This window comes from Pipistrellus kuhlii, unplaced genomic scaffold, assembly GCF_014108245.1.
Source record: "Pipistrellus kuhlii isolate mPipKuh1 unplaced genomic scaffold, mPipKuh1.p scaffold_m20_p_2, whole genome shotgun sequence".
Lineage (NCBI taxonomy): Eukaryota > Metazoa > Chordata > Mammalia > Chiroptera > Vespertilionidae > Pipistrellus > Pipistrellus kuhlii.
This window is the reverse complement of record NW_023425515.1, coordinates 164,028,829-164,043,594: the sequence shown is the minus strand read 5'-3', so window position 1 is coordinate 164,043,594 and position 14,766 is coordinate 164,028,829. Positions and strand designations below refer to the sequence as shown.

At 38.2% G+C, this 14,766-nt stretch overlaps 1 protein-coding gene across 8 annotated transcripts in view; it reads left to right on the top strand.

The window, feature by feature from the left end:
- TUT4 (terminal uridylyl transferase 4) overlaps window positions 1-14,766 on the top strand; it is a 96,211-nt gene that overhangs the window by 45,005 nt on the left and 36,440 nt on the right. For all 8 annotated transcript variants that reach the window (XM_036447231.2, XM_036447227.2, XM_036447230.2 and 5 more), the window contains 5 exons: window positions 521-640; window positions 792-1,004; window positions 3,556-3,730; window positions 6,399-7,093; window positions 11,394-11,544. In XM_036447231.2, the coding sequence (XP_036303124.1) occupies window positions 521-640; window positions 792-1,004; window positions 3,556-3,730; window positions 6,399-7,093; window positions 11,394-11,544 (1,354 nt within the window). The remainder of the gene's footprint in view (window positions 1-520; window positions 641-791; window positions 1,005-3,555; window positions 3,731-6,398; window positions 7,094-11,393; window positions 11,545-14,766) is intronic.

Sequence of the window (14,766 nt, the reverse complement as noted above, 5' to 3'; positions counted from 1 at the left end):
TTATTTCAGGTGGGTGAGATTTCAAATCATATATTTTATATATATATATATTTATACTAGAGGCCTGGTGCACGGATTCGTGTACCAGTGGGGTCTCTGGGCCTGGCCTGTGCGCTTTCACAATTTGGACCCCTCCGGGGATGTCAGACTTCTGGTTTCCACCCGGTCCCCACAGGCCAGGCCAAGGGGCCCCACCGGTTCATGAATTCGTGCACTGGGCCTCTAGAATGCATATAAGATCTTGGTTAATCTCTTCCCATCTTCCCCCCTCCCCTCTTTCCTCTGAGATTCATCAATCTGTTCCATGTTTCCATCCCTATGCATTGAGCGTCTGCCCCCTTGTGGTCAATGTGCATCATAGTTATTGTTCGAATGGTCTCTTAGGCTTTTATATTTATAGATAATTATATTTTATGCTTTTTACAATGATTATGGTGGGGGGAGCTACTTTTGTTGTGAAATGAAGAAAATTAAAGAAAGCTAAAATAAATGGTTGTACTTTTCCCCCATCATTTTGCAGTTGTGCTATATTGATTCCCAAACTGATGGCGGAATTCCTTCTTACTGTTTTGCTTTAATGGTGATGTTTTTTCTACAACAAAGAAAACCCCCTCTTCTTCCTTGTTTACTAGGAAGTTGGGTAAGCATGAGTTTGTACACATGTATGTACGTATATAGTTTGCTCTTGCAGAGTACTGTGTTCAGTTTAAACTGGAGTTCTGATTTGTCTGTCCATCTTTTTAAAAAAATAATAATTTTTTTTTTATAATACCAAATGCCTTTTTATGTAGATTGAAGGCTTTGACTCAAAAAGAATGGATGACTTTCAGCTGAAGGGCATAATAGAAGAGAAATTTGTGAAGTGGGAATATAACTCAAGTAGTACAACTGAGAAAAACTCACCTGCGGAGGAAAACAGAGCTAAGGCAGACCAAACAAAAGCTGATACCAAGAAGACAGAAAAAGACAACCAAAGTAATGCCTTAAAGGGAAAACATGGCAAAGTAGGTTTTTTTTGTTGTTTCTTTGACATTTCTATCCATAGTATTTATGATGCCTTCTATTGAAGCTATTTTAATAGTAGTTTAACTGACTAATCTTGAATAAACCTCTTGTCCTCATTTTCCTCATCTGTAATGTGAGGTGTTGATTTGGTTTAATTTTTCAGTACCAAGATTCCCTAATGAATTTACAACTCCTTTTGGGAGACTTCTGTTGTTTGAATCATGTCGAAGTAATTCTTTGTATAATTTTCATTTAGAGAAGGAAAATTTCCTTCAGGAGTTGGGCTGGAACCAAAACTTTAGCTTATGGGAATTATGTTGGCAGAGTGGTGGAGAAATAAAGGCCTTACGGTCTTTTAGGATATGGCTTGCTTATTTAACCATTCAGCATTTATTGAGGGCCTGCTACATACCAAGCATTATCTTAAGTGCTAAAGAACAAAAGTTGAATATCCATGGATTGTGTCCTCTAGAAGGATATAGTCTTTCTGGACTTCCAGTCCTGAACTAGACTACAGAAATGTGAACATTACTGAAATGTTCATGTTATTCCCTGAACATATGTTTTAGTCCCATTCAACTCTCCCACTTTCTGTCCTCTTGCTTATTACTTCAGTCAGAATGGCTCTTCCAAAACTTAAGTTAGATCATGCTCTTCCCCTTCTCACACTCAGAATGCTTTAGTTGCTCCTCACTTACTTTAGGATAAAAGCCAAGGAGTTCTCACTGGGAAGCTTTTTGTTTTCCTCTTTTTTTTCTCCCCTCTCTCTACCACACTAGGTTTCTTGGTTTTCTTTTTAAAGCTAGTCACACTCCTACTTTAGTGTGTTTGTTCCATTTTCTATCCCTAGAACACATTTCCTTTTTCTCCAGATTATACCTTCTCAACAAGTTTTATCCTGACTATTCTATTCACCATTGAAACCTGCTCCCATTTTCCCATCCTCTTTATTAAACCTACACAACTTTTTAAAATTTCCACAGAACTTTTCTTTTAAAATGTTTATTTTTATTTTTATTTAATTTGATTTCAGCGAGAGGAAGGGAGAGGGAGAGAGGGATAGAAACATCAGTGATGAGAGAATCATCAATTGGCTGCCTCCTGCACGCCCCTAATGGGGATGGAGCCCGAAACCTGGGTATGTGCCCTGACTGGGAATCAAACCATGACTTCCTGATTCATGGATTGACAGTCAACCACTGAGTTACCCTAGCTGGGCACCACAGCACTTTTCTTTTTCTGACTTGCTATGTAATTTACTTATTAAGTTTGTTGTTCACTGTGTTCTTCCCCTGAAAAGTGAGTTCCACTAAGGCAAGGATCTTCGTTTTGTTTTTTTCCCATGGATCTATTCCAAGTGCTTGGTACATAGTAGGTAACCAATGAATGGTTGTAGAATTGAATAAATGAATGAATGAATGAATGAATGAATGAATGAATGACTGCTTCATGTCTTTATGCTCTTAGTGGTCACTTTTAGCTGCCAGTCTTTAGCTAATTCCCTTAGAAGTCATTACCTCTTCTGTTACACATCCCCTCCCCATTAGAGGCCCATTTTAACATTGCTGAATTGTTTCTTCCTTTCCTAGAAGTCCATGAAGTGGTCCAATACCTTATTTGAGTGGCAGCATGTTATAGTGATTAGCAACATGAACCCAGTAACGATGTGGTGCTGAGTTAGGTTTTTGCCCTATGGCAGTGGTCGGCAAACTGTGGCTTGTGAGCCACATGCAGCTCTTTGGCCCCTTGAGTGTGGCTCTTCCACAAAATACCAGGGCCTGGGCGAGTCTATTTTGAAGAAGTGTTGTTAGAAGAAGTATAAGTTTAAAAAATTTGGCTCTCAAAAGAAATTTCAATTGTTGTACTGTTGATATTTGGCTCTGTTGACTAATGAGTTTGCCGACTACTGCCCTATAGTATCTACTCCATGGAGTTGTTAGAATTATTAATTATATGCACAGCATTTAGAAGAGTGAATGATGCATGGTGAGCATTATGTGTAAGTGTGAGCTCTCATTTTTTTTATATCCCCAGCACAATGCCAGGGACATAGTAAGTTCTAAATAAATGTTTGCCAAATGAAGGATTTAGCTCTTGCAAGCTCAGGACATTTATTTAGATTTTAAAAATAATCACTGCAGTGAGGAGCTGTGGTGATTATTATACAGTGGTTTCAACCTTGACTGCACATGGAAATCACTTAGGGAGCTTTAAAAATTTCAGTACCCAGTTCAGGTCAGTTAAATCGGAATTTTGGGAAGGGTATGGGAGGTGGGAGTGGTGTGTAACTCAGGTATTAGTGTGTTTTTGTATTTCCACTGTGATTCTAATGTGCAGCGAAGGTTGAGAATTTCTAGTCTGTGGAAAGAACACAAAATCCTAGGAGTTAGTAAACTTGGCACTCTCTTCCCAGCTATGCAACAAACTGCTTTTTGGCACGTTGCTCCTTTATGCTTAGTTTTTGAAAAAGTGATCCTTAAGGATTTTTTAAAGTGAAAAGTAAATGATTCATTAGTTCATGAAGCGTAAATGAAGTGTTTTCTTTTCCAGTCTCCTTTAACATTGGAAACACCTAACCAGATACCCCTGGGACAGTTATGGTTAGAGCTGCTAAAATTTTACACACTGGAATTTGCTTTGGAGGAGTATGTCATATGTGTACGGATAAAAGATATTTTAACAAGAGAAAACAAAAACTGGCCTAAAAGGCGAGTAGCCATTGAAGGTACGATATATTTAATTTGGAGAATAATTTTTGTGTGCCACTCATCATCTCTGTCTAATTCAATGTTATAAATTTTACCCCTTGACTGTAGCACTATCTATGCCATGAGGTTTCATATATTTTATATAAATTCTTTGTCAAGTTCATTATAGTTTATAGGATTAATACTCATTTAAATATTTCTAATCTGTAAATATTAGATTGGTTAGGGATAGTAGCTTACTTTACATGTCTTTATTTAATTTTTAATTATAAAAATTTTCAAAAATATAGAAAAATAGAATGGTTATATTAATTCTATGAAGTGTGTCATAAACTTGTTGAAGTATTAATTTTAAAATCAAGTTTTATTGTTTTCTAAATGATCTCATCTGTTAAATGTTACTACACTAAAGAAAAAAACAGTTGATATTGACAGCTCAGGTTTCACATCAAATCTAAGAACATTAAGATAGTTAGAGGTACAGAAATTAATAGAATGGCTTCTAAATTTTTTTTTAAATATATATTTTTTTATTTCAGAGAGGAAGGGAGAGGTAGAGAGATAGAAACATCAATGATGACAGAGAATCATTGATTGGCTGCATCCTGCATGCCCTCTAACTAGGGATCGATCCCACATACTGGGCTTATGCCCATGACCAGAATTGAACCCAAAACTCTTCAGTCTGCAGGCCACTGAGCCAAACCTGCTAGGGCTACAATAAGACAAAAACGTGAATTTTCTGGAGCTAATAAGGAAAAACTTGATGCCACCATCAATGAATTAGTTTAATCATGTTTTCTGAAAAAAAACCAGCTATCAGTTCTTGTAATTTTTTTATTTACATAAAAGAAAGATCAAGCATAGAGACTATATATTCCACTGCCATCTGCTTGTAAAATTTTAATTCTATCATTTAAAAAAATAAGTGGAGAATAGGGTTTCACGGGGCAGGACATGATTTGGTAGGGAGCAGTTTTGTTACTGGAAAGGGGACTTGGCCCTGAGCTTGCCTGCCTTGGACCAGCTGGTAGTGTGTGGATTCTTGACTTTGTACAGGAAGGATTTCACAGCACAAGTCCAGGTGATTTTTAGAGGATGTTTGCGAATACTGGGGACAGTGAAACTAGGAAGGGTTTAGGATAGAAGAAGCACTAGGAGAGACCAGACAGTGAAATGAGTCTAGGCTAGGCTGCTTTGGCTCACTAAGAAGTCAGAAAAAAGGGGGCCTTTGGGGCAGGTCAGGGCCTGTTGCTTGTGGGAGTCCCTTAGAGTTAGGAACTGCATGCCTGTGGGGGAGAAGAGAGGGAAGGGAAGGGGAGGGTGTGCTCCCTGGAGAGAGAGTGCACTCGCTTCTAAATTCTTAATACAAACTTCCAATTCACAATATTTCACTTACTTTTTATAGGTAGGAAATTGAGTTTCTGTGCATCATTTCAGTTTGTTTAGCCTACATGTGTCAAACACAAGGCCCGCGGGCCAAATCCGTCCCGCCAGGCCTTGCAATGTGGCCCGCACCGCGCTGTCATCACTGCACTCCGCTGCGTTTCCATCACAATGACAGTTTATGACTGTTCAGTAAACCATTCGGCCCGCGATTTAGGCTGGATTTTAGATTTTGGCCCCTTCTCTGATTGAGTTCGACACCCCTAGTTTAGCCTTTAGTTTGTTTAACATTCTTCTGTTCCCTCAACCCACTTTTAGCCTTCTAGTGTGACTTGAACCTACACATATTCTTATACCCTCAAGCATGTCCTCACATCTTATACTCTCTTACATACAGTAAATAAATGAGCTCTGAAACCTGCAGCCATCATAATTTCTCTTCCTTTTTTTTTCTGGAAGGGAAAAGAGGTTAGGAAAGCTTTTTAAGCCCTTTATTTAGATAACAGCAAAAAAGTAATAGATGCTTCAACCATAGCACACCCTCAATGATCTTTAATTGTGGAGAAAATATGTATTGTGTTTTTGGGGTGGTACTGTTCTTTTTTCCTTGACATTTGTATTTAAGGCTTATAAAATCCAAAAGCCCATAAACGTTTTCAGAAGTATGAGTTGCTGCAAGCCTTTTCAACATAGCCATTTTAGATGGGATCAACATTTAAATTTTGTTTTAATTTTTACTTAGGTCTCTTCCTACTTTTCTGTTTCTCCTCTTTCTCTCTTTAATTTTCTAATCTCACTAAAGTTAAATCTTAGAGTCAGTATTTTTTTTAACTTGAAGCTTTGAGAGTTTAGTTTATATTTTATTTGTTTAAATTGCAAGGAGTATGTAACTAAAGAATACTATGAAAATGAAAATTATTATTGCCTCCCAGAGCTTGAAATTTTTTATTCAATGACACTATTGGGAGGCATATTGATATAGTTGTTTTCAGCAATTTCATCATTGAAACTTTGTAATTACTGAATTGGGCTCCTTAGCCATTCTCTCATTAATTGCCTTATTATTATTATTTTCTAAAAGTTTTTTTTTTTTTAATGTTAAGATAGAAACAAAGGAAACAAAGTTTCTATTGTATTTACCTACTAAGTTTTTAAGGACTCTCACTGGGACTTTAGTTTAGAAAAGCTTTGGGAAAATGTATTCTTGCTTACAATCCAGCAGTTAAGAACTGTTTGTGTAATCTTGAAAACGTCGTTTGTTAGTAAATACTTAGCAACTGACCATTTTCTTTTTATTAGATCCATTTTCAATCAAGAGGAATGTTGCACGGAGCTTAAACAGCCAGCTTGTTTATGAATATGTTGTGGAGAGATTCAGGGCAGCTTATCGATATTTTGCCTGTCCTCAGAGAAAGGATGCAGAAAAATCTGTGGATTCCATGAAAAAAGAAAAAGGGAAAATAAGCAACAAGAAACCAGTCAAGACTGACAATAAGACATCTAATTGTTGCATTCAACTTGGGAAAAGCACAGAAAAAATAAATGCAGAAAGGGGTCAACCTGGTAAATATGATGAAATGAAATGTACATCACAGAAATGTACTACTGAAGATGACAGTTTGTTGGTAACTGAACTAGTTTTGGCTGAAGATGGACCGGAATCTTCATCTCTTTCTACCAGTGAAAGCAGAGAAGTAGAACCAAAATCAATTAAGAAACAAGATGATTTAGTTCATTCAGAAACTTGTTTAAAAAAGGAACTTAGCCAATGTAATTGCACTGATAGTAAATCCTCTGACCCAAATGAGTCTGTTGGTACAGACTGCAGGTCAAATTTAGAAACAGAGAGTTCACGTCAGAGTGTGTGCACCGACACATCTGCTACCTCTTGCAACTGCAAAGCTACAGAAGATGCTTCTGACCTTGATGATGATAACCACCCCACCCAGGAATTCCATTATGTGTTTGATAAGTTTATTTTAACCTCTGGCAAGGTAGGATACAGTTTGTAAACAATCTGTAAGATGTTGTGGTGGTGTACTTACAGTTCTTAGATACAGAAATATTAAAATAGTTGTTTTGGAATATTTTAGTGTATATTTTAATTTTACTTACTGCATTTTTGCTAATAAGTTGCCTTTAAAGAATGTATATAAAATCCCAAAAGGTTTCAGCACTCTATTGTTAATTGATTTGCTTCACTTATATATGAAAATCAGTTACCAGATATTTTATGAAAATCAGTTTGGCAAAGGCACATATATTTTAGTTTTTCCTTATTTTTTTTATACACAATGATTATTTTTTCTTCCACAAATGAGAATACAAGGTTTGTGAACTATAATGGTATTCTACTTTAAAGGTTTTTTTGTTTTATTAATACTTACCTGAGGCTATTTTTTTCTATTGATTTTTATAGAGAGTTGAAGAGTGGGGGACAGACAGACAGAAACATCAGTGTGACAGAGAGACATTGATTGGTTGCCTCCAGCACTCATCTCAAATGGTGCTGGGGATTGAACCTGCAACCTGAGACCCTTTGGTGCCTGGGCCAATACTCGAACCAATGAGCCACACCGGCCAGGGCATTAACTTTCCTGCTTTTAAAGAGGCATATTCTGAACTTTAACTTGATAAATTGCAGAAAATAAAATATCCCAATGGACAGAAAATAAAAGAAATTACTTTGTTAATAAAAAAAAGTTTTAGCTAAGTCATATTGCTTCAAGTACACTATATACAATTGAAATATTATTAGCACCCAAGGTGCTATTGTATAATTATGTGTCAGCCAGGTGGAATATTATAAAAACAACTGGAATGTCATCAGTTTTATTGTTTATCAATAATTACTCACAGCTTAAATTTGTAATTACTAAGCTGTGTTTCTTCATTTTTTGTAAGGATACATCTATTGATTTTTTTAGATTGCAGTATTTAGGGTATATGGACTGTTGAAAGGATGAGATAAATGGCAGAGTTTTAATAAGACTCAATTATATAGCTGTAGTTTATATTTCTTCTACTTTATAGATTTTTCTACCTGGAAACTTATATTAAAGTAGCTGTTTCTCCAATTTTAATTTTTTTCTAATTATAACATATTTCTAGAATTTTCTGATAAATGTTTCATTTTAAAAAGCTTTGTGGGGGAGGAGGGCTCGGGGGTGGGCTAAAGAGAGCCAATAGGGGTGAAAAGGGACATATGTAATACTTTCAACAAAAAAGAATTGTTAAAAAAAGAAAGCTTTGCAAAGCTGATAGAAATTCCTATTGTACCACTGTTAATTACCCCACAGCACAGCATTCCTACAAATAGAGGTTCCTGTATATAATTTTCATCAGAGTTCATAGCTAGGTAAATATCCAGGCTAATCCTGGAGGAAGAAGCTAACTCTAGGACGTAGGCATCCTATATAATAAAAGGATAATATGCAAATTGACCGAACAGTGGAATGACTGGAACTCCTGTGGCTCCTTGGCCCACCTCTGAGGGCACCCAATCAGGTCGGCAAATTGTCCATGGTCCCTTGTCCCAGCTGGCCCCTCACCCAAGCAGGCACCCCACTCCAATTGGGGGCGGGGTCAGCTGGCAAACCACCCACAGCCCCTCATCCAGCCAGCCACCTCCTATGGTCCCCATCAGGGTGGGCTGGCTGGACCCCACCAGTGCATGAATTCGTGCACTAGGCCTCTAATATTATTATAAAGGAAAAAGTTGTGCTTTTCCTTTACCATATGTGGGTGTGTTTTTTTTTTTTTAAATAGTTGGGGAAATTTTCACTGTTTTAGCTACCTGATAGTGTGTTGGAATAAATTTTAAATTGTGACATAGGGTTTGAAGATACATTTGTGGCTATAACATAAGAGTTGTTCCTTGTATGAAGCAGATTATTTTTAGAGTTCAGTTCTACAATTTGGTTTCTTGAATACCTTGCTAATGTAATAAATTGAACCAGCTAAACAAGCAAGGGTTCTAGGATTGATTAGTTCTGAAGATAGAAAATGTTTAGAGTAAAATGAAAGGTGCCACTTGAAATTTTTTATACAATCACTAGAAGCCTGATGCACGAAGATTCGTGCTAGAATGGGCCTTCCTTTCCCTGGCTGCCAGCACCGCCTTTCAGAGCCACCTCTTTCCACTCCGGCCCTGCCTTCCCCTGCTGCCCAGGAGCCCTGAGAGCCTGGGATGGAATGCCTGCATCATTGCCATGGCGATGACACAAGCAACCCATCTGCCCCAGGTTGCTGGGCACCTGTGTATGCAAATTAACCACCATGTTTGGTTAATTTGCATATCACTCCTGATTGGCTGGTGGGCATAGCAGAGGTATCACTTTACATGTTTGTCTATTATTAGGTAATATGCCCTGCATAGCGATATTTTTGGTCAACAATGGACTGCATCTACAATGGTGATCCCATCTTACCTAATAATAGACAAACATGTAAAATGACTGTACCTTGGCTATGCCTACAGCCAATCAGAGTGAGTATGCAAATTAAAAAACAAAAGATGGCAGCTGCCCAGCTGCTCCAGGCACGGAGTGTCCAGGTAGGATGCCGGCTCTGAGAGGGAGAGCGGGAAGGGGGGGCAGGGTGCCAAGGGATCTACAGGAGTGGAGTGCCACAGCAAACACAAGGCTGCAGACTCTGGCCGGAGCGAAGGCCAGGGCCCTGGGTGCCGGAGGAAAGCCAGTGCTGGAAGCCAAGGGAAGGAAGGCCAGCGGGCCTCTAGTAAGATTATAATAAGTAATAAACAAAAAAGTTTGTTTTTGATGTGAAAAGAAATGGTTGGACCTGACTATAGCGTGAACTTACTGCTCTGGGTGATTTAGATGAGGCTCAGCTTGCTGTTCACCAGCTATGTGCCTAGCCACTCCTGGGTCTGGAGTTGACGGAGCAAGAGCGTGTGTGTGGGTGCGTGTGTGTGTGTACGCATGTTCACGCGCCCACACACGCACACACACGCGCACACACACACACTATCCTGCACACACTCACTTCCCTTTCCCTCTGTTTCTCTATCTCTTCCCTCACAGTTTGTTTCCTCCCTTCTCTTTCTCTCTTTCCCTCTCCTCCTCCTCCTCCCACTTTTATTATTTCTCATATCAGTCTTTATCTCTGTTGTTCTCTGTTGTTCTCTTTTGATCTCTGCTCTCTTTTTTCCCCCTTCTCTCTATCCCTTCCTTCCTGCCTCCTCCTGATGTCTACTCGCCCTCCAATGTTGTCCCATCCACAGCCCTTACTTTGCCCTGCAAATGTACACGCACACTTTTATACCATATTTTTGCTGTATTTTTTCTCTGATTATATATACAAGTACTTAGCAAAATGTTATAGTTGCCTGCAGTATTCAGTATAGTAACCTATCGTATAGGCTTGTAGCCTAGAAACAAGAGGCTATACCAGTGGTCGGCAAACCTCGGCTTGTGAGCCACATGCGGCTCTTTGGCCCCTTGAGTGTGGCCCTTCCACAAAATACCACTGCTTGGGGCAGTCTATTTTGAAGAAGTGGCATTAGAAGAAGTATAAGTTTAATAAATTTGGCTCTCAAAAGAAATTTCAATTGTTGTACTGTTGATATTTGGCTCTGTTGACTAATGAGTTTGCCAACTACTGGGTTATACCATACATGTATACCCTGTTTCCCCGAAAATAAGACAGTGTCTTATATTAGTTTTTTTCTCCCAAAGTTGCGCTAGGTCTTATTTTCAGGGGATGTCTTATCTTTCCATGCGCTAGGTCTTATTTTTGGAGGATGTCTTATTTTCGGGGAAACACGGTAGTAGGCTGTACCATCTAGGTTTATGTAAGTGCACTCTGTGATGTTCGCAAAACTGCAAAATCACCTGATGATGCATTTTTCAGAACATATCCCCTTCTGTTAAGTGATATACAACTGTAATCTACTTAAAGATCTTAGTAGTTTGAACAGTGATGCATGTATTTCATTTGGGGACTGATAAAACTATTGGAATTAACCTATGTCTTTTTTCATCTCCTGGTATTTTATTTTACATCATCAGGTAAAGCTAAACCTTGATAATACCATTTCAGTGGGGAAGAAAGTCAAAGTGGTTGGCTCAAAATATGTTCTTTACATTTAACAATGCATTTCATTAACATGCTTTTCCCTCAGCCCCAGTCTTCTGAAAGCACAGGTTATCAGAACTGAGTTACATAAAATATTCTGTTTAGATCTGCTTTCTAAGTAATGATGAAGCTCCTCAATAGTTTATTAGATTATTATATTTGTTTGTTTGTTTGTTTGTTTGTTTTGCCTTTGTTTAGCCACCAACGATAGTATGCAGCATCTGCAAAAAGGATGGCCATTCAAAGAATGATTGCCCAGAGGATTTCAGGAAAATTGACCTAAAACCTCTGCCACCAATGACAAATCGATTTCGGGAAATACTTGATCTAGTGTGTAAAAGATGTTTTGGTAAGTCTTTTATTATTAGAACTGAGACTAATTTCTTTCTCAGATTTTGATATTTATTTGTTTTATTATTTAAAAACCATTTGCTTACATTTGTTTTGGTAAAGGTTTGAATAGTTTAGAGACCCATCTACAAATATTTACTAAATGTCTATTGTGTGCAGGACACTGTGATAAATGCCAAGGGAAATACAGAGACCCTATGTGTTGCTTTTAAGAAGCTTAGACTCTGGATCTGTGCTATTTCATATGGCTAAATGTGGCTATTTAAATTTAAACTAATTAAAATGAACTGAAAGGAACAATTAAGTTCCTCAGTTATACCAGCCACATCTCAAGTACTGAATAGCTACATGTGTCTAATAACTACTGTATTGGACAGTCTAAATAGAGAACTTCTTTTTTAATCCTCACCTGAGGATTTCCCCCCCATTGATTTTTAGAGAGAGTGCAAGGGAGCAAGGGGTGCGGGAGAAAGAAACATCAATGTGAGAGGGGCACATCAATTGGTTGCTTCACCCATGCGCCCCGACTGGGGCTGTGGTTCAAATCTGCAACCCAGGTACATGCCCTTGACTGAGATCAAATCTGAGGCTCTTTGGTGTGCAGGCTGACACTAAAACCACTGAGAAACACTGGCCACGGCTAGATAGAGAACATTTTTATCATTGCAATGTTCTTGCACAGAGCTGCTCTAGATGAATATATCAGACACGCATGAACATTGCCATAGCTGGAAGCATAATGCATTATTTGCTATAGTAGTTTGCCAACTACTGGGCTATGCCATATAGCCTTCATGTGTAATGGGTATAGCATCTAGGTTTATGCAAGTGCACTCTGGAAGCATAATGCATTACTTGCTATGAGTTTGAAACTGCAATGCAAACATAATTTTAACTGGGATGGATCAGAGGAATTGGAATTAATAATGTGACATTTGAGTTGGAACTTGAGATATAGGAGATTATGCATAAAACCAAAGGGTGTTTAATTTGTCTCAGAGAATAATTACCTTAGGTTTGGTAAAATATAAGAAAGGCAACACATAGGGTCTTCTTAAAAGCAACACATAGGGTCTCTGTATTTCCCTTGGCATTTATCACAGTGTCCTGTGATAAATAGAGGGAGATAAGGATAAAGATGTTTTGAGGAAATCCTTACATATAGGGGTGGACAAAAGAAGGTTTACAGTTTTTTGTGTGGAAAAATATGTAATAAAAGAAAAATAATGCCGTTTTGCATGCTCACAACTGTACACCTTTTGCCTACCCCTATACCTTATTTAACACACATATATAGTAAATGTTTACTGAGTGAAAATTTTTTAGAAATTAATTTTTTTTAATTAAAGTTATTGGGATACATAGCAAATATTTCTAAATTATTTGCTGTGTCCAGGTAAGATAAATTTCTGATGTAACATTTTATCCTTCCATATCTATCTTCATTTCCTACCAGACAACTACTTACCTGCTTTTTGTTACTATATATTAGTTTGTATATTCTGTTTTATATGATTTTTTAAATTTATTTTTACTAATTGTAGAGAGGGAGAGGGATAGAGAGAGATAGAAATATCAATAATGAGAGAGAATGATTGACTGGCTGCCTCCTGCATAGTTGGGGATGTAGTCCGCCACCAGAGCATGTGCCCTGACTGGGAATGAAAGTGTGACTTCCTGGTTCGTAGGTTGACTCTCAACCACTGAGCCACTGTGGCAGAGCAGTTTGCATTTTCTAGAGTTCTATATAAATAGAATCACAAAAAATGTACTCTCTTTTTTGGTGTGTGTGAGGGGAGGGGAAAAGGTCTGACTTCTTTAACTTAGCATAATTATTTTGAGATTCATCCATATTGTGTATATCAATGATGATTTATTCCTTTTTATTGATGAGTTATGTTCCATTATATGGATGTACCACAATTTACTACAAAAAAATCTGCAATATACTTTCATGTATAAGTCTAGGTATATACATATGCCTTACTTTCTCTTGGTAAATACCTAAGAGTTGAATGGTTCAATCATTGCACATTTTTTATAATGTAACAAAATATATTACATTTGTTTGTATTTATTTAGTTGCTTATCTCAATATGGACTCTTATCTGTAAATTTCCACTCTAATAGTGAGAAATCTGGCTCCCACCATCTGCCACATATTTATTTAGTTTTTCCATTTAAGTACATATCTATCGCATTATTGGAACTGTTATCCTGTACCCCTGTGGAAAACAACTTTATCAATTAGAGTACTGTTCTTATATGCAGTTGCTTTTGCTTTTAGTCTTATAGACTCCACTAATTTTTAAAAAATATATATTTTGTTGATTTTTTACAGAGAGGAAGGGAGAGAGCTAGAGAACTAGAAACGTCGATGAGAGAGAAACATCCACCAGCTGCCTCTTGCATACCCCCTAGCAGGGATGTGCCCGCAACTAATGTACATGCCCTTGACCGGAATCAAACCTGGGACCTTTCAGTCCGCAGACCGACGCTCTACCACTGAGCCAAACTGGTTTCGGTTCCACTAATTTTTAAGTTACTTAGGTTAGCACCTTTTCCTCCACTCCCTTGAGTGAAGTTGTCCTATCTATCTACACTGAATGGCCAGATTATTATGATCTCCGAACGCATAATAATCTGGCCACTCAGTATGTGTGTATGTATATATAAAACAGGTCCAGTGCATGAATTCGTGCGTGGGTGGGCCCAGCCAGCCTGGTCAGGGGGAGGGGACATGGGTGGTTGGCCGGCCTGCCTGCTGGTCAAACTCCTGGTTTAGGGGACAGTTTGCATATTAGCCTTTTATTATATAGGATATACACTGAGTGGCCAGATTACTAAGCATTCAGAGATCATAATAATCTGGCCACTCAGTATATAAAAAAGCCCAGTGACCGAATGGCAGAACGACCAAAACGACCACCTTGAGCTGCCCCCTGGTGGTCAGTGTACTCCCACAGCAGGAGCACCGCTTGGCTGACCAGGATGAATGGCACTCCCACAGCAGGCTGATCCCTACACGTCAAGCCCCCTACTAGTGCATGAATTCATGCACCGGGCCTCTAGTACATTTATAATACCATTAGATTTTTTAGTTATAGCCTGCATTCCATCCTGAGATTGCCTGACCTCCCAGATAAGTTTTTAAAATTTGCATATTATAAAGTTCACTTTTTGTGCTACAGAGTTTTATGGGTCTTGACAAGTGTATCAT